This window comes from Gasterosteus aculeatus, chromosome 12 (genome assembly GCF_964276395.1).
Source record: "Gasterosteus aculeatus chromosome 12, fGasAcu3.hap1.1, whole genome shotgun sequence".
NCBI classification, from domain to species: Eukaryota; Metazoa; Chordata; class Actinopteri; order Perciformes; family Gasterosteidae; genus Gasterosteus; species Gasterosteus aculeatus.
The window spans coordinates 14655838-14676656 of NC_135700.1; the positions used below are offsets into that span (position 1 = coordinate 14655838).

Consider the following 20819-nt stretch of genomic DNA (forward strand, 5'->3'; position numbering starts at 1 on the left):
GTAGATGAGAGAGCAGAATAGATGGGGGAGAGAGGTGAGGAGAGATAAGTTGACAATAAAGAACAGAGATGTTGGCAGGAAATGAGAGACAAGCGGAAGGAAAGAGCACAGAGATGAAGGAATAGGAGCTGGGAAGAGGGGAGAAGATAGTGAAGATAGGTTGTGATGACACATGGAGAGAAATAATAACAGATACTATTCTGCTGATACCAAAGTTGTCATTTCTATACAACACTGACTCAAAACCAAAAGTAGTGATGATATTAGACCACAAGCTCAGTAAAGCTGAATTCAGTCATTAAGCAGGACAACTAATAAGAAGTACAAAGCAACAGGCATTCAACTTTCTCAACTCTGGACCATAAAATAAAATATTTGTGGAAGTACTGCCATCATTTTTTGTGTGTCTCATGTGACTTTTTCATGCTCAGTTTCTTCTCCTCATAACTATGTTATCGACCCAGCAATAGACAATGACAACTTGTAAAAGCTTTTGAATTTGGGATACTGAATACTGATGAACTTGGCATTAAACACCAAACTCAGTGGACTTGAATGAACAATGCTTACCTACACAAAAAGTGAAACTTCTGCAAATCATGTTAAGATCACCGCATTGGATGGTGTAATACAACAAAAACAAGGTGTACCAAAGGGGGAGAATAAAATGATTAATGTAAGCTCACCTTCCCAGACTCCATCGCCGTGATGACCCACACACAGTGTGCATTGTTCTCATATTGAACCGGGTAGTTAGGAGAAGTTATGACCCCTTTGGGCCCCCTGAGATTGCTGCCACAGGTACGAGCTACAGAGAACGAAAGCACAGCAGAGAGAGAGAGACAACAGGGTTTCAGAAAGAACTCATGGGGTAAACAAAGTTACCCTCTCAGATTACAAATGTCATCTTATCAAACAACGAGAAACAGAATAGAGAGGATGTGGCAGCGCCAAAGGAGTACATGTGCTTGATTTCCGGGTATTGCTTTCACAGGTGCTTCAGAGCCTGCAGATATAAATTATGAAAATCATTTTTCACAATATCTTTCCAAATGCTCTATTTCGTCCACATTGGGTTTGTCCCGTTTGATACTCCAAATAATTTAAATGTTTGTTTTTACCACCTCACAAAGTCACCTTTGTGTTTTTTCTTTCGAGGCAAAAAAGTCACCTCAAAAGTCCTCTTTCTATTTTGGTACTATTAAATAGTTTAGTCAACAAGCACAGTCACCATTGCAGAGGAAGTTTTATCCGGTCAGTCATTTCTTCTTATCTATCACATTATTTAGTCAGCTTTAGGCAATCACTGCCTTTAGAGGGAGGGAAGGGCAATGCCAACGAGAAAATAACATTTAAGACAAGAAAGGACATAAAAATGATCCTGAATAATAGTGAGGGTGAGGAGTTAGAGAGAGAGGCCAATGTTTTGAAAATACACAGCAGACATGTTGAGAGATAAACCAGAAAGACTTGAGGGGAAGACGTTAGAAAGAGACGGAAATAAGATAGAGAGGATGAAAGATAGCAATCTGAGAAAGGGAAAGAAAAGAAATTGAAGGAGAAAGGGCAAGAGGCAAGGAAGATTCAGAAGCGCTGGAAGAGGGAAGGGAGAGAGAGCAGAATCTCAGATGACTGATCTGCCTGTTAATTAGAAAAGAGAGGCGAAACACACTGTGAAACACACAGGTACACACACACGGACACACAGAAACACAGTCATGGCAATTCATCCCAGAGACCAGCTTCTAATTAACATTTAAGTCTCAGTAGAGAATGAGAGAAGCTCATGGGTTTGAATCCCAGGAGAGTGATCAAATCCGATAACACAGCACACCACAGCAGTATGGCAATATTTAACCTCTGCCTGCCTGTTTCTGTGCGTGAAAATGCCTCTTTTCTGTCTTTATCTCTTCATTCCCCTCTTTGTCTTTATTCCTCTTAAGAGTCCCACAAATTTACACGAAACATCAAAAGATAAATGACGGTCAAACATATTCTGAATATTTTATTATATATTGTTCTATGTTACACTGAAACAGAGTTTTTGTTCAAATTCACCCATTTGTAGTTTTGAAAGTACAATGTTGTTTCATAAATGTCATACATAATTTTGGCATCTACAATTATTGCCTCCCAATTCCCATGAAAATATAATATAGTAGATGTGTTGTCAGTGTTTTAAAAAAGATAATCCTATTCACACGTCCTTCCGTCTCTCACTGTCACCACAAGCGTCTCTTTCTGACAAAAGTAGCCAATATCATGAACTCGAAATACAGAACAGACAGGCAAGAACACTCACACACTTACACTATAATACAATGTGACAGGGACCCTATAGTGTGTGTCTGAGCACTGGGACTTCCTGTCCGTCAAACACACACACACACACACACACACACACACACACACAGCTCAAGGCAAATACTGCTGCAGCTATGACGTGTGTGACATTGTCCTGTGGATACTTGCTGTCAATATAAGAGTGTGTTGTGTGCACACACAATTGGGTGTGTATGCCATCCATCTGTCTTTTTCTTGTGGGGCAATAAACCCTACACGGCACTGTCAGTAAACATGTGGGCAGTGAGAGCCCCTGCATCATTGCTCTGCCACTCACACAGTTATTTATTTAGTCACTCAGCCACTCAGTCAGAAAGGGAATCATGATTTCAACACATAACAACGAACAACAAAATGTGAATCATGTTGGTATTTCCGCTGTGGTAGTGAAGTGTTTAGAGCCTCTGCATTAATAGCATAAGACCCAGAAACAGGTACGGCAAAGTGGGTCTATCGGATGATATAGTTTGTCTGCGACACTTTTATATTAAATGCTTTTCAAATGGTGTGCAGGCATCGATTTTCTCATTTTCAGTTCACACAAGCTGAGGTAGCAAAAATATGACCATTTTAGAGTGAATATTTGTGTTACTGTGAGCACCACATTAGACCAATATAAACACTAGAACATTGGGGAGATTCAGAGGCCTCAAGTTTGCAAAATATCAGCAGTTATACAATATAGTTAAATTATCCGAGGTATTTTCCAATAATAAAGTAGAATAAAAAGCCAGCATCATGAGTGTTGTTGGTTCTTGTCTCCGTTGGCAGACACTAACTCATCATCTGAAACAGCTTGAGCTCCAGTTCATGGTGTCAGAGGCAACAGCAGGTGTAACCTACTTCTGCATATGGGTCTGTGGTCGCTCCAGGCAGCCAGTGTGTCGGTGACCCGTTGACAGGTGATGCTTTTAGATCCTTGTAGTACGTAGCTGTCATCGCAACTGAACTGGACGCTGGCTCCAATTCTATTTGAAAGGGAACAGCGGTAAAAACACTTAATGTCAATAGAGTACCATTGATTCACAGAGGCGACGTTGCGGGTATGCAGAGGCCTCTTGCATCCACGGCTACATCGTGGGAGAACAGGGAAACAAGTCGATTGCAGAAGTTATGCATGAATGGCAGCTATGACGATATTGAGACTGTGGCTGAAAAAGAAGACGCGTATAATTCTTTTCTTTCTGTAAGATCCTTTACTTTTTCAGTGATGTTTTGTTTTTCTTCTGTGTTTTCCTTTCTCCACTCCTCCCGCCTCCCCTCTCATCATTTGTTCTTTCTCATTCACACATGAAAGGGACATTCAGCCATTTGGGGAGGGGGCGAGGGGCCGGGGGGAGGGGGGGGGGGGGGTCTGCATGGGATCTTGTCATTAAAGCCTAATGCCTCCTCCCCCGCTGATACACAACACAGTCTAACACCTGGCCGAACATTCAGTACGTAGGGTTCTGCTTGTTCAGCGGCTCCACCCTGTTGTTCAACACTGTTGAGTCATACTGCCCGGCCAGATCTCGGGTCATTCACTTTACAGCATCTGCCACTGCAAATAACTCCCACCAGCCGCTCACTGTGACATTTACAATTACATGAAGGAAAACTTTGTTCCCTTGAAGAGGAATAAAACCTTTCTAACGGTTGTGGATGTGGTGGCGCGTGACACACTAAGCGACTACTTCCGCAAATCTTGAGTTTCCAGTCGCCTGGTGATAATTCTTTGTTTTCTCTGCAGGTTTGCTCTCTCTCCATGCCTCATGTTTTACCTCATTACACCCCAATTCCATTGCACCTCCTGCATCTCAGTGCTTAATGATGATTGGATACAAACCTGTAACACACACTAAACACATCCATGCCCAGATGCACACACTTAACGTGTAACCTCACAGACAGAAAAACACAAAATATGCGCACAACTATCTTAGACGACCCCGCTGATGGTCCTACAGAGTTTCTGCAGTCAAAGATTGCAAAAGATGGTTATTATTATATAAAGGTTTATGAGACTGAAAATAGTGCCAGAACTAGGTAAAAAAGCAATGCACGTCTTGATTCCCCTGGCAAAAGAAACCTAATAGGAATTTAGCTGTCATGGAGAGAAGTGATCATTATGTAATTGTTCACTCCTGATTAAATTAAATCACCTATCTTCCTTTCTACAGATAAGATGGCACCATGACACCATAGAGTATAACTTAAAAAACCTGTGACCACCGAGTCCTTCCCTTAACCAATATTCTAATTCCAAAACACTCTGTATAAATAAAGGCCTGGAGAGTGATCACTAAAGTAATCGGTAAACGTCTGTGTTTAACAGTGTACCTCTGTAAATAAGTGCACTTAATGACGTTAAAAGTTCTGAGACGAACGGACACCCGGCGAACAATAGGAAACATTTGATGGCTAGTGTGAGAGCTGTAGTTCTGGAGGTATAACTGATAAACAGCATGCGGTTTTGTCTTTTTTGGGTGTGTTTTTGTACATGGTTGTCTGCAGGTTGCCCCTTGAGCAGCTACTCATTTGCTTTTCATATTGCCTTTATGAGTAAAACACGTTGATGGATGTGGAGCATCAGCGGGACCTAGAAGATAATGAACAAGAATATATACGATTTTCAGGTTTATTACAAACAAAAATTAAAACCAAAAATGATAAATCTAAAAAGTCTGCAACAAACAAATGATTTATGATGATACATGAACCAAAAAACCCTTCAGTATACTTATAAGACATTCTCATGCTTATTGGCCATTCCTGAGACTGAAGGAAAAGGGGGGGGGGGGGGGGGGGGGGGGTTAAATAATAGTCAAGCAAGAGTTCTGCCGATTCCTTCCAGTCAGTCAGTCATCTTCTGTAACGGTTATCCTCAGAAGGTCGCAGGGTACGAGATACAGCCTGGACTGGTCGACAGTCACTCGCAGGCCTGACTCAGAGACGGACAATCATTCACACACTTATGGGCAATTATTGCATCATCAATAAACCTATCTTGCAATTTAGAGTAATTCCCTTTTCCTGCAAGGCTTTGGAGTGTGGGAGGAAGCAGAGGGAAAACATGAAAACTTCACCCTAAAAGGTTGCGTGATGGGTTTAAACCCCAAAACATTTTTGATTTGTACAAGGTCATCAAACGTCATCCATTGTAGGAATTGGATACTTTATTCAGTCGGTTATCTTCATGTCTGACAGAGATACAATAGGCCCTGGTGGATGTTTTGAAAATACTAGAGTTTAATTTGGAGGGAGTGAGAGCAGGTAAGTCTGGGATAAAGGTCACTTACTGGAAGGTTGAGCCCATCCTCTTGCCATTTTCGGGAACTCCAGGATCTGGACATACATCACCAGCAAGACCACTTTGACTCACTGAAAGAAGGAAACAAATACAGAGTAGGAAGTGTTGTTCAGAGTTTATACACTGTGTTTGCACATGATACGGATATTTACACACACTTTAGGGACATCATATTGGGTTGACAATTAAATGATCTAACGTGTTCTCATTTTCAACAGTAAGATGAAAGTGAGCTGGGATACAAATCTTCATCATTATTATAATCACAATGATCTTTGTATTTTTCAGTACAGTATGTAATGACAATCAAGTGTTGAAGCACAACTAGGATAACTGCGAGAAATATCCCCTGCTGTTGTTGAGCGTTCACAAAATGAGTACAGTTGGCATTTTAAAATAGATCTTTTCTCATTTCTATCAAATAGGCATCCGTGTTAAAACAAGGCATCTCTATAGTATGTTTATAGTTCTCAAAACGAGTCATCAAAAAACTCCCTCATGCCTGAGATGTCACAGCAACATGATTAGAAAGCAAATAAATAACCTCTGACAACCATATTGAAGTATTACTCTATTGGTAAAGAAGGCTAATGTTAATGCATTGATAACTAAAATACAATAAAATAATCTATTCCTATACTAAAGTAATATAGTGCATAGGTTATGTTACATATTGTGCAAACCTTCTCATGAGCAATATAACCTCCCCATCAGGTTGTTAGTTAGCCGACGTTACAGTACTAACATTAGATAATTAGTAAAAAGATTGATTTTGTGGAGAGGAAACCAAACAACTAACGTTTTCTTCGTGCGTCTCCAGCTTATGTTTTAGTCATAAATTGTTAACATTAGTGCCAGTAGAGTAACATTGGTAAGAAAAGAACTAGGTCAGGATGCATTCAAAACGTCTTTTTGAGGCATTGACATCAGTAGGAAACTGTGAACAGCTTTAGTGTCCCGTTCAACCTTTGAATTGTCCCTGAACAGAACTTAAAATCTGCAAGATGTCATTGGATAAGACATGTGACATTTGACCGAGAATAAAGATTCTGTACTTTTCTTTCTTTTTGTGAGGAAACACTGGCTCGAGAGAGGTCAATTAGCATTTTTACCATTCTGATCAACTCCCATGCTTAAATAGTACAGGAATATCGTATTCATTTTTAAAACTAATACAATTTCGAAAATTATTTAGGTTTCCATTACGTGTGGAAATCTAATATAAAAGTTTCTGAGATTGTGCCTAAGCTACACATGTGGTGAACATCACACAGATATCTAATAAGACCTCCAAGGAAACAAATTGTTGAAAACAAGGTATAATGTATGGTATGAAGGTAACACGTATGCGGTAGAAGAGAAAGTGGTCAAAAGGAAAAGAAAAAGTTAATTGATTTTTTTCTTCTCGTCCGGCTGAATTGTATTCCTAAAAAATGGACAAACGGAAAACATATGCCAATTTGGTCCAGCTCATATTTGTGATCTTTCATTGGTTTCTGACTTCATCGTGGATGGGAGCATCTGCTGCATGCTGAAAACGTAATGGAAATGTAAATGAGACCAGACAACATGACAGAAACCAGTTTAAATCAGCTCGGTCATAATGGAACCCTGTAGATGAATAGTGATGGTGAGCAAAAAATGAAAAATAGTGAAAGTGAAAAGGGAGGATAGAATAAATTAAATAGAAAATGAGAAGAATGCTGAAAAGCCACAACAACAGCAAAAAGGAAAATGAAATAAAATTTTCTGGCGAAAGACATGTATCTGACATCGTAACAATTTTTTCTTTCCGTCAAATCGTCTTTCTGTAGTTCTCGCTGGCTCTCTCCTTCTGTCTTCCACACCTAGATTTGCTCCCACTCAGCCCTTCTCTCCTCTTTTGTAATCTCAGCTTGCTCACCCCGCATTTTCTCTCCCGTACACATTAGCTGCAATTTACAAAGAGCTGCTGAGAGTGGTGCATCCTCACATAAAAGATGGATGAGTGATTCCGTTCGTTTGTGTGATTTCTGCTGAGGGGTTGTGAGCGTATGGACGCTGTTTATGCATGTTCGCGTGAGATATGATGCAAACAAAACAAGCTGCCTTGCTGCTGTGCTGTGTTTTTGATGTTCGGTCCAAAAATCACCGCACAAACACTACGTGAAAAAAAAACACACTTTTTTCTGTCACACTCTCGCATCCCATTTCTCTCACTAGGGTTCAAATGGCTTTTATTGGCATCAAATACAAAGTTTTATTTTGGCAAAACAAATACAACTCATCGTAACAACGTGATATTGTTATAGAAATAATAGCTGCCAAATGTCTGCTGATTTTAATTGTCAAAAAATCCTCAAACTGACTTAATCCCATATTTGCACTTAAAAGACCATCCAACGCCTAAACACAAGACTATGATTCACGTTGTAATTTTCATATCATCAAAGTTGCTTCAGAAATACATATATATATATATATATATATATATATATATATTATATTATATTTTTGTATCCCAACATTATTTGACAAGGCCAAAATCAAAGAAGAGAAGAGAAGAATGTGACTGCTGCCGTGATCGTTGGCCCTACATATAACCAGCACGCCTTCTGCACACAAGAGTCATCAAAATTTACAAACCTATTCATTTCATTTATATGAACTGAGTAAGACATTTTATTATGTCTAAATGCTAAGAATGTAGATTTCTGGTGTAAATATGATAATAAATTGATCTTATATTGTACCCATTCTTAAAAACTCAATGTGTCACATTCTACAACACACTTACTATATTGTCTAACCTATAACCCCAACAATCATATTTCATTTTAAATGCTTAAAAAAGTAATTAATAATTACCCACGTCTGCATTATTTAAATAGTCTGCTGCATAGAGTTCATTGGTGTGACTGGAAGGGCTGAGTCAAAAAAACAAAAATATATATTTGACAGAACTCATGAAACAAGACCCTTTTTAATATATTCATTAAGGTCGTAGGTCAGGTGTTATAACTGTTAAGTTGTTAGCTTTGTTTGTTAGATGTAAGCAGCTTTTGACATTAAAAGGAAAAGAGTTTCAAACCACTGGCTCAGGGAATTGGAGAAAAGTTAAAAACCACTGGCTTGGATTGCAAAGTAAAGACAGATAGACACGGAATACATTTGCATTGAAAATGCACACCGTGAAACAAAAAAAGATTAGGGAGTATAACATCAGACAGGTGAACCATTAAAAAAGAAACTGGCCAATCAGCTAACGACAAAGCAAAGACGAAGAGAGAAGCAGGAAGAGCGTGGGAGAGTGTGTTTGTGTGTGTGTCTGTGTGTGTGTGTGATCAGCTGCCATGTGTTTCAGGTGAGAGCCTTTGAGGTGCTCTTCAGATGAAGAGAGAAATGTGTGAAGTGCAGTTTGTTGATATGCTCCCCTCCTCCACTCAGCTCTCTCTCCGTCTTGCACGTTCTTCTTGTGCTCACAGGTCAATCGAGCCGCGAGCTGAAGACAGCGGCCATCTTCCCGTTATCGTTTTGTTGAGCCCACAGGATTCATCCACATCAATACACTTGATGTGATGCTGAGTCAAAGCCATTTGTTATACAAACACAGTATTTTGATGGTTACAGTCTGAATTACCGTGGAGTTTTCCCTAAATCTCTCTGTACCACTGTGTGATTTCTACGTTTCACGTGGTCGCTTTCATGTATTAGTAAGTATTCTGATGCCCAGAACTATATTGCCCGACAATTCCGAATAAAAAAAATCCACATTCCCATGAAAATTATGATTCATTACATTTCTAGGTCACAGTCTAGGGTTACCCCCCAATCACAATCTCCCCGCCTCTCTATAAGTATGCCACATCCTCGACAGTCAGGTAATCTCCCTGCTGAGGGAGGACCACTGCCAAATGGTCTGCTTTCATTGGAACTATTTCATATAGTCATCACTCTTATAGTTGTATATACAGTAGATGTTGTTTTTCTTGGACACTTAAACATCTGTCTGGCCGTCCATGTGTCCGTTTCTTTGTAGGTCTGTCTATCTATCTGTCTTTCAATCTATCCATCTATCCAAACAACTATCCATCTATTTATCTTACTGTCTATCTATTTTATTTTTCTACATTTTTCAGTTTTTCTATGTATGCCTCTATCTATCTATCTACAGTTAATATCAGTATCAGGTAAGATTCTAATCAATAGTCAGTGTGAGTTATTCATGAATTGATGATTGAAACACATCCTCATGTGTCTCAGTCCATCAGGCTGTGCTTTCCTGTAGGCCAGAGGCTGCTACAGGCATTCTTTTACATTATGTTTCATAAGCACTCCATTCTCTAGACAGGTAAAACTCATCATCATCAGTCTATGGTTCTTTGTAATGATTATATATTGCATAATTATTTGCATTACAGCTATGATATTACTACTGGGAGTCATACGGTGTAAAGATGTGTGGTTCAAAGTGTCGCTTGGGACCAAAAATGGACTGCGGCTTTACTTTTGAATATTTTAATGATAAGGGTCTCAGTCTGCTGGATGAACTGAACTTACATGATAGCTGTAACCTCAATGAGACTTACTCACGTTTACTCCGTTTTAAGAGAAAAGATTTCTCATTTAGGTCCAGGGCTTCAACGGCTTTAAGGAGCTTTGGACTACACAGTCATTAGCCATTAACACCATCATCATGTTTTCTAAAGAGCAGCTTCTTCTGAGATTATTCAAGCAGATATGGACCATTGATGATTTACTAAACATAATGATAGAATCTACACAGGGTAGTGTGCTAAAGATCTGGACCACAGGTCATTAGATTATGTCCCTGAGTTTTCGCTGACAAGCTTTCCTGCTTATGGAAATAAAGTTTTGCTTTTCAAATAAATATGCATTTAAGAGGGATGCAGAAGATCACATTTCCAATGCAACTCCATAAATATTTGTAAAAAAAATTAGATGTCGGCCTGAATGAAACCTCCACATAGCCCATGATAAGAGAGCTACAGTGCCTTGCAAAAGTATGGACCCCCCCTTTTGGAGATTTTCCTATTTTGTTGCCTTACAACTCTCTAACAACTTTGGGTGGGGTGGGGGGGGTGAATAGTTATGCACGCTCAAGTATTCTGTTTTTTTTGTTTCTATTTCTTGTTTGTTTCACAATAAAACACATTTTGCATCTTCAAAGTGGTAAGCATGTTGTCTAAATCAAATGATACAAACCCCCAAAAAATCAATTTTAATTCCAGGGTGTAAGGCAACTAAAAAACGCCAAAGGGGGTCAATACTTTTGCAAGGCTCTGTACTTCACAACAAGATGTTTTTGTAAGCGGGCTCTTTTCATAACAAGCCCATGCAAAAGCTCTAGACTCAGCAGACGGACTTTAGGACATTATTTTGCGTGGGGAAAAAAAGTTGTGTGTGCATGCTTGGTTTGTATAAGCAAGAGTAAAACACACTGTGTGTGACGTCTTTCACTAGGCCCAACATCATTGTTAAATACAATAAACTGATCTACCATAGGAACTCCTCATATACGCGTGCACGCACACTCAAATACACAGACTGCACACCAGGTTTTATCTTAACATAAAAAAGCACACAACACCAAATTTCTTCTTCATACTTACACACATAGTAATGCTAATTGCACCAGCACATGCTTGGCTGAGCGTGTAAATCTGCAGAATTATTGATGAAGGGTTTATTATGAGCTAAACCCTAAAGAATGAATGAGGTATGAGCTCGGAATTTCATGAGAATTATACGCCATGGTCACATGATCTGGATGCCGTTTTAAGGGCAACTGCAAGCTGCACAGTATATTCATTACATCTGCTTTCCGATCCATTGTTTAAATGCCTCACGGTCACCATATTGTCCAATTTGATTAGATCTCAAATTAGCTGTAATTTAGTTGAAATGTGACATATTAATACCAAGTGATTGATTCGCTGTATAGTGTGGTGGGAATTTGTGGATAATGTCCTTGTGAGAAATGAAGTATCTTTAACTCGTTTGTGATTAAGTATCGATTACTAACTACAATACAGAAAAATCATTAAAAATACAGAAATCATCAACAAGCCAGAAGGACAGAAGTCCAATGACTCAATTCATCTCAGAAGGGACAGATTGTTCCTTCTCCCTTACAGGGGGAACGAATATCTGACAAATCTTCTTTGACAAATCTTCTTGGAGCTTTAATACACATCAGAAAGGTTTGTGCTGTCTAATTAGAAAACAAAAACACCCCTGCACAAAGGAACTTCAGCAGCAAAACAGATATTGACGGAATACACCCTTAAACCTCCTCAATTCGACCTTAGGCAATCATGTGCTGACAGACAGAAGCAACAACAACAGCAACAACAACAACAAGGTCAAAAAATGGATGAATAATAAAAGAACACCTGGGTTCCAGCTGTAGAAAAACAATGCCCCCGCGGACTAGTTTAGTCACAGGTGTCACAGCGAGGCCATGCCTCCTGCCTGCATTGGTGTGCTGGGCTCGAGTCTGCAGCATATTCAGACAACCTGATTAGAAGTCGCCTCACCTGCTCAGGTAACCAGGCTGCCTTCAATCAAGAAATCACCCTGCAGTGTATCTACCCCGGTTCTTCACCAACTCGTTGTCCAACCTGCCTGCTAGTTAAGGCTGGCGCATGCTTCTGCATCGTTGCGTCCACAACTTTGTGCATCTCTCGACCGGCAAACCGGCGTTTGCGGCGATCTCCCTCCGTGAATCCAACCCGCTTCTACAAGCCGCCAATGACGGCGGTCATATTTACGCATTTATTCCGACAAAGTTCTTAAATCCGATCCGTTCTCTTGTAAACATTCTTCGTTTTAATAATGGCGTATCGGGCTATGAAAGCGGAAATGTGAGACTCCTTAAAGGACGTAGTTAGCCGACCAATCGCAGCCTGGTGCGCTGCGGGAGGCTTGCGTCGCTTGCGTCGCTTGCGTCGAAGGCAAGGCAAGCCTAGAAAAATGGGTCGACGCACGCAAGGAGGTGTGAAAAGGGACACGCAAGGGGGTCTTGCGTGTGCGTCGCTCTGAAAACGCAAAAGCATTAACTAGGCTTTACTGCTCTGTATTTACGTCCTTTCAGTTATCCGTCCTCCCGGTTCCTCAGTCCGTCTACCGTTACCTGCCTGCATTCCCCTGCCATTCCCCAGTGTCTCCATAGCTGTGTCCCTGGCAATAAACCAGTTTCCCCTGAACCTCCTAGTCTCTGCATTTGGGTCCGCCACCACATACCGTGACAAGAAGGCTCCTCACGCACCAGGTGACTGAGAGACTCTCAGTGTACGAACCAATAAATTCTCCCCCAACATGTAGTATCAGTAGCTAGTGAAGATGGTTCATCAGTTGGGAATATGGCACCGAGCTGAAACTGACTTTGAAATTGGTTTTATAAAATCTGAGAATCTTTTCTCTTTGCTTCAGGTGCTCTGACAATGCTGATCATCACTTTACAAGTGAACATTCTCACCAGAGGCCCCATGTCCACCAAGACTCATTTGAGAGAAGAAACTAGAAGTAAAACAACTTGACCCAGATCAACGTGACCTCACGATCAGACAGCGGACTGGCGATAAAGGGAAGCCGCACATGCAAACATGATGGTTGTTGCTGTCTCTCTGCAAATACTGAGTGTGTTTTCAATAAACATTTTGCTTCTGTAAACAAACATCCATGCCTATTTATATAATTCACTTCTATGGAGCTCCGACCCGTTGAAGGAGTGTGGCACTAATTCATGTCTTTTAAAAGGAAATCCCGATTCAAAATTCATGAAAAATGCTCTCACCCCATCAAAGATGGATGCCTGCTGTCTGTCCTTGTGTTCATGCAGAACGTGTGTCTGTATGCGTGTGCGCGTGTTGGCGTGTGAGTGCAAACGTGGTTGTGACCGAATGCGCTTAAACTTTGGTTAAGTAAGGGCTTTTTAATTGACAGTCACACAAAAGGAAACACACAAACAGCAGGAAGCGGTTTACTTACAGACAGCATTCTTGTGACTGGTGTCTTTACTGGGCATCATCTTCACCCCTCTGGACTTTAACTCTATTGCTTTTTTCACTGGAGAAAGAGAAGATGGAGGTTAAATAATTGACCTATAAATAAGATATTATTAGACTTAAACTACTGTCCAAATGATTTTGAACATCTGCATTCAGTATTCAGAAGTTGCATATTAGCTATGCAATTTCTCTGCAATTCAGTAAATGCTTCACGCTCGCTCCTCCGATGAGAGACCCACAACGAATGCCACAGCGGCAAAAGCTGACAATTTGGTTGGGGGGGAAAAGGGGAAGACATTAAAAGACACAGGAAAGAAGGGATATGAGATGCAAAAAAAGAGAGAGAAAAGCCAAACTACGTCCCAACAAAGAAAAGCAACTACGTGCAATCTCTTCTCGTTTGAATTACCTCGGATTTATCTTTTTTGTTCTTTCTAACACACAAAAAAACAAACACATGTGCCCCCCCCCCCCTACACACACACGCAGACATACACACAGAGACAGAAGAGACAGACATAAAGTAACTAATGTAAAGGGACCAAAGGCTGAGGAAGAAAAGAACAGCTTGAATAGTAAAAGAAATTAAAGACGCACGCAGCAAAGTTATACAAGTCTTGGATTACAATTGGAAGCAGCCAATTAAATATGAGCCGCCACATGGACACTAATATGCATGCTGGTATACAAGTTAATTGATAAAACCAGTCAATTAGATGACAGGAAAGGTCTGAAAAGAAAGGTCAGGTGGTTTTAGACTTCTGTCCCCGAAACATCCGGCAAGAAAACTATCTTGTATTCCCAATACCATCCTGTTTGAGTTGCAATGTGAGGATAATTTGTAAATATAGGTGTGAACGTACCATGCATGCAGGAAAAAAAGGGAGGTAGATTTACCTTGGTATTGAGCACTGAATCCTTTTCTTCGATGGTTGCTATCCGAGGTGAAATGTATCCGAAGCCAGTTCTTATTTGATATCACCGGAGAGGGCAGTGTTGTACCAGTCAGCCTGAAGGTAAACAAGAAATACTTCTTAAACGCACATAAGTAGTACAAACAAAAGTAGTAGAAGAATGCAGCCGAAGAGACAATGACAAGAATACAAATTAATTATCACATTTATTCACTACCTATCTGTGTGTGCGTGTGTGTGTCAGCCTTTCTAAACCATAGTACACTTGCATCTACTTTTTGCTAATTGTTTCACTCCTTTACAAAAGTGGACTAAAAGCAGACTGGACTGTACTGGGTTTTCTACAACTCCCACATCCCCTTACCTGAAGGAATATTCAACAATTCTTTGCTTGGAAAAATAAGTTAAAATGCACTAATATGTCTGCTTACTCATTGATTGGAAAGCAGCAGAACGCCATATTGAATAACACATAGTTAAGTATTAGAAAGTCAGCCAAGTTCACATCTTCAAAAGCACTTTGAAATCACCACCACTGAGACGATGCGTTGGTTGCCTATGGTTAGTCTTACATCAGCTGTAGCTGCTCCCACATTTCGTTAGGAACGGCAACCAAGGCAGAACAATTTTAAAATGTTGGGAAAATGGTGCACGGAGACAAAAAAGGGAAATGATGTAAGAGACTGGCTGGAAGCCAATGTTCTACCATCCGTCCCCAGAGCAACAAGAGCCACTGTAACTGCCCTTCAATATGCCGCAGGTATAATGAGTAGATAAAGAGCGGAAAGGAGGGAAGAAGGAACACAGATAAGCGAACGGGCAGAAAAAAATATGAGAACCGGTAAAAAGAATTATGAAGAGTTATAAAGGACTTAGTAAGGTGCTTATTATTGGAGCCATTCAGTGATTTCTCTGTAAATACAGTTAAAAGATGTGTTGTTGCAGAGACAATTTAACTGTTTATTATAGACATGATATTGACTCAGTAGATACATGTGGTCAACTATTGGACTTATTATCTTATTGTGGTTTTATTTCATACTTTATATTAAAGGTTGGGACGAAAATGCATTTCAAGTCAATTAAAAAATAAGCATTGAAAAAAGCATTGAACAATAACATTATACTACCATGCAATTCCTATACCTGTATTTATTCAAATAATAATTTGGTTGTTGTTGTTGTAACATAAGATGTAGGCGTAATCATAATGTCTTATCAAACGGTACTTGATTGGGAAATGAATGCTGATGATGTGCTATTACAGCCCACGGTTCTATAGGTTATGTAAAGGAAAATACTATTGTGACAGTATTGATAGTATGTTGTTGTTGATGTGCTAAGTTTATTAAAAAATAATAATAATTGTTGTTGTGTGTGACCGTTTACCTGTCTCCAGAATTGACCTCAGTATCAGCGAATTTTAAAGATCCATCTGTGTGCCTTGAAAACTGTAAATTTCCACCTTGTTTCAGCTTGATTAGCAATTTTGCAAAAGGTTTGTCAAATGGCCAAATTGCGTTTACAATCGCCATTGTCCGACCAATCTTAATAACTGTGTTCAAATGGAAAATGTGGTAAGAAATCAATTACCGCAGGATTAAGAATTTCACTTTGAGCTAGATGAAAAGCAGCAACTCACAGTTTAGGGTTCGAGGACCGCAGTGTTTAAAAGACAAAGAGAACAGGGAAATCTGATAAGCAGGGAGAAACTAGAGAAAAATCAATTATTCATGGGGACTGGCCAGCTGTCCGACATTGGAATGAGGGAGACAAGAAGTCATAGAGAAAGAGAAAAGGATGAGGCGTGAGACTCAACTGAAAGGGAAGAAAGAAGCACAAAACGAGAAGAGAGGGGAAAGTGTAAAACGTTTAAAAAGGAGAACATGATCTACGTGAAGGGGAACAGAGGAGAGGAGACAGGTCGGACAGAAGCCAGTGAAGCAGGCAGAAATGCGAAACGAGAAAAGAGGAATGAATACATGCGACAAAACCCGAGCTAATAGATGAAGAGATGGAGAGAGGTGAGAAAAGAATGTGCACTTATAGGTGGGTTCACAAGAGAGTTCACACAAGCCCTGAGCAGAGGTCAACATTTCAGAAAGGGAAGGCCGGGAGTCGTGTCTGGATGAGGTTAGACGTTCCACATATGTAGTTTATAAGTGATAGAGACAAATGAGAAAGCGGTGACTGGAAAGAGGAGAGAACGGGCAACAGAAAAGAAGAAAGGCAACTGAAAGTTACTCAAAAATGAAATAACTTACAATAAAGCAAAGAGGAGGTTGTGGAAGATATGAGCTGGAGTGGACGACAGGAAAAAGAGAGGCCAAGACATAAAAACACAGAGGAGAGCGGGACAAAGAAACCCAGAGCAGAAATGTCTGTGCACCTCGATGTAGATATATTAGACCTACTATTTCATGATACACAAAAGTCACTGAGAAACATATATAACTTTCCACTGTCTGGACACTATTGTTTTGGCAATACTTTATTTTAAGTGTTTTCGGCTGCTTCACAAGTCCATGTGAATGTGCACCTGAAAAATGGCAAAAAGGCAGAGTAAAAATAAACGATTGGAAAGAAGTCAAAAAAGTTTGAAAGCACATTATCCACAACAGGAAGCTGTTTATTCCAAAAGCTTAGTGCAAAACCCTGGTACACTGGTACTTTTAATCTCATAACACACCCACGCACTCAAACGGAAACGCACACTCACAGACACACACGCGCAAACACACACTCACATAAGAGCAGAGCCAGTAAACATAATTTAAAATGTAAATGTAAAAACAAGACAAGAGAGGGGTCTCAAAGTAAGGAAAAAATAATAAAAGAGGACTTGTCGTTACAAAAGAGGAGTGGGGAGCAGAGAAAAGAGGAGGAGGAGGAGCAGCAAAAGTGGTTCAGAAAAAAAGAGGACATACAGGGAGGAGTGAAATGAAATGTAACAGAGGGACATGAGGGTAAATAAAAGAAAGAGGCACTAGCACTGAGGAATTCCCCAATTTCAGTAAGAATCAGGAAACTACACTACACATACGGCTTCCAGGGAAAGCGTACTAATGTCAGGATGATATGAAATAAATCCTGGCTTGAGTGATGTAACGTAGCCGCTGTCTGGAAAAAAAAAAGATGGGTATGTGCCATGCACTTCAAGATAAGGGATGGCAGTTTGCTAATATTGTGCAAGTATGTTTGGGGCTTAAGTACAATGCGTCCTCCAAGATTTCTGTGGGATTTACTGCAGTTAGTAAGAAGTATGACAGAACCGTCGAGTTTGTTCCTAAAAAGTGTGCACTGCATTTTTTGCGTTTGTATTTTTAGCGCCTGTGACATTAGGTCGGTGTATCAGATGTTTGCATAAGATGTTATCATTATAAGTTCAGACCATTATCTCCGAATCCTCTGGAGAGGCTTAAGGTGTTTGGCTTTAGATAGGAATAACTAAACCATAGCTAAGGGTCTACGTGGGGCAGGGGTAGAGAGGGTGCGCCGGGAACCGGAAGGTTGGCGGTTCAAGCCCCGGCTCATTGTCCCATGTCGATGTGTGAGCAAGACACCTAACTCCTAATTGCTCTCTGAGAGTGAACGTACGACTACGCTTTGTGCAAGTGTCATTTATATTACCGAGGTGGAGATTAAGGGTGTTTTCTACATCAAGTCAAATGATTGATCCTGTCACTATTGAAGAAGTAATCAGCAATTAAGGTCCCTTATTTAATTAGAAGTAAGAAAATTCACAAATTCCATTGGTTCTTTAAATCAACATAACATAACTTAATAAAAAGTCATTGACTCTCTCTCATAGTAATGATACATTACAGCAATTTTTGACGTTTCATTACTGGCAAATGGGTTACAATCAATCTGAATAATACAGTAATCAATGAGGGAAAAAAATTATATTCTCCTTGGATATAATGGCCTTTAGCATAGAAATATTTCATTGAGTTGAACGAAATGTAGGAGCACCTTTGGCCTTTTTGCATTTGAGTTTGTCTTGTTTTTGATAGACATAAAAGGGGGAGAGAAATAGAGAAGGAGGGATTGCTGGATTGAGTTTTTAAGAATGTAGAGAAGAAGAACATTAATAAAAACATGCAAGGGTAGAGGTTAGGAAGAAGAGAGGAAAGGAGGGGCTTACAAGCACCAAATATCTGCTGTAAACATTATTTATCTGATAACATGTGAGTTAGTAATCAGACAATCTGATTTGAAGATATCAGCTCTAACAAACACATAACAGGTTATATGTATTATATTTAAATCAGGATAAGCTATCCATGAGTTTTAAATTGTAAATTGTAAAGTCATTAACAATCCAGTGACTTGGTTAAAACAGGAAAAAGCTTCTCATATATCAAACAGCCAAATAAAAAATGCAACATGTCTCCTCCACAAAAGACAGCCCGGCTGTTGCTTTGAGAAATAGGCAATTACATTTCTGATCATTAGCTTTCTGAAAAAAAAAGTTCTTTCTGAATCAAGTTTACTTGCCAGAATATTTGTTTCCCACAAGAAAAAGGATTGTCACATCCATTCATAAAAGCCACATGCAAATACAAGCATGGTGCTCCTCAACTGCATACAGAAGCATCTGTGTGACCTGTTGACACTTCACTTTCTAAATAGTGAACAAAAAAAAGTGCCTACTATAAGACAGAGAGTGCTGTTAAGTAATTGGACCTCAGTAGGCACCAGCAACACAAATGCCTGGAAGACTTCTGCCTTCGTGGCCCCCCCTTAATTTGACTCCCGGTTGTCTGCATCTACTCTCTCCCCGATCCTTTGTGCTGCCTTCTTTATATTTCACTGTCCCTCCCTTCTTTTGCCGGACCGACATCCCTCGGAAGCCGGACCACCACAAGTTTAACAAAGTAAAACAAAAATGTTTTGTAGTGTAGTGTTCCAGAAGCACGTTATAAAGGAACGACATAGATGATATGGACATATGACTGTTCTGACGGGGAATCAAATCCTCACTTTGTCAGCAGGTTAAAAGTCAAATCAATCAGGCACAATTATTTATATAAATATGTGTCTAAATATGTTTTGTGTTTTTCATGTGGGTGTGTGTGTGTGCGTGTAACAACCAGTCAACCTGACATTCAAACTGCTTGCTAGCGGACAGGAACATAAAACAGGAAATTGCTTTTGGGACAGCCAATCAGAAAAAGCTCACGGTAAACAGGAAGAACCTGTCCCAGAGGTCTTGTCAGGTGTCGATCATTTTCACAATGACCTGCCCACATACCTCAGTGTAAATGTCTTTCATCTCCTAATTCCACTTTTGGAAGGAATCAGTTTAGTATTGCAAAAGTTACGGAAACCTATTTTATTGTCACATACAATGAGACATTCGTACAATAAAATTTGTAGGCCTGGCAACGATGCACTTTCATTAAATACACAAAGCATTGGAGTAACTTCATTGTCTTCATTTGGCACCACACATAATATGTTATTTTTGTGTTCAAATAAGTTCCATTTTTTGGTAAACTGAATTTTGAGATCAAAATAATTTCCACAAAATATTGAATGAAGTTCATATAATGCGACACTATTGTGGTACCAATTTAAATACAATATTGCTTAACATCGTTTAAATTAATCTTCCCACAAATTAATCACAGGGTGACGCATCACAAAGCTCCAGTTGCTGCAGTCACTGATCTCCTTGTGACAAAACCTTGGGTGTGCTCTGTATCCTGCCCCTGCATTGCAGAGGGAGGATTGACAGTGGCCCTTGGATCTCGCACCGTCTGAGACAAGCCATGTGTGTAGTTGTGTGCAAACCTGAGTGTGTGTAATCTGTCAGAGCCCAGAGAAAAGATCAACAGCTCACACAGCCGGAGGGCCACTTAAGACCTGACACTGACGCGCACGTGGTAACAGGACGATGCCGTGGCTGATGTCTACCGCGCTGCTGGTGACAGGACTAAACATGCAATTATTCCCCATTCCTTTTGTTTCCCACTGGGATTATCCTTCACTTATTTATCTGTCGACCGATCATGCTGTTTCCTTCTGCAAGTTGGGCCACAATCATGCACAATTTCCTCACATGGAAGACAATGTCATCTATCAGTGGAAGTCAGGAAAATGTTTAAAGTGGGAAGCAGTTTAGGAATCCTACGCGGGTAACAGATGGAATTATTAACGATCCATTGAAAGCAGAAAAAACGACTACTACCTACAATTTGTATCCCTTAAAAGCCGTCACTCAAAAGTGGATAACGATGGCTAACATAGACGTTA

At 40.0% G+C, this 20819-nt stretch overlaps 1 protein-coding gene across 1 annotated transcript in view; it reads right to left on the reverse strand.

Moving 5' to 3' along the window:
• Positions 1-20819, reverse strand: part of LOC120833991 (CUB and sushi domain-containing protein 1-like) — a 276934-nt gene that overhangs the window by 110113 nt on the left and 146002 nt on the right. Inside the window, exons 6-10 of the mRNA XM_078085041.1 lie at positions 14542-14654; positions 13625-13702; positions 5622-5703; positions 3187-3311; positions 687-808 (exon numbers count right to left, since the gene is read on the reverse strand). Of these exons, the coding sequence (XP_077941167.1) occupies positions 687-808; positions 3187-3311; positions 5622-5703; positions 13625-13702; positions 14542-14654 (520 nt within the window). The remainder of the gene's footprint in view (positions 1-686; positions 809-3186; positions 3312-5621; positions 5704-13624; positions 13703-14541; positions 14655-20819) is intronic.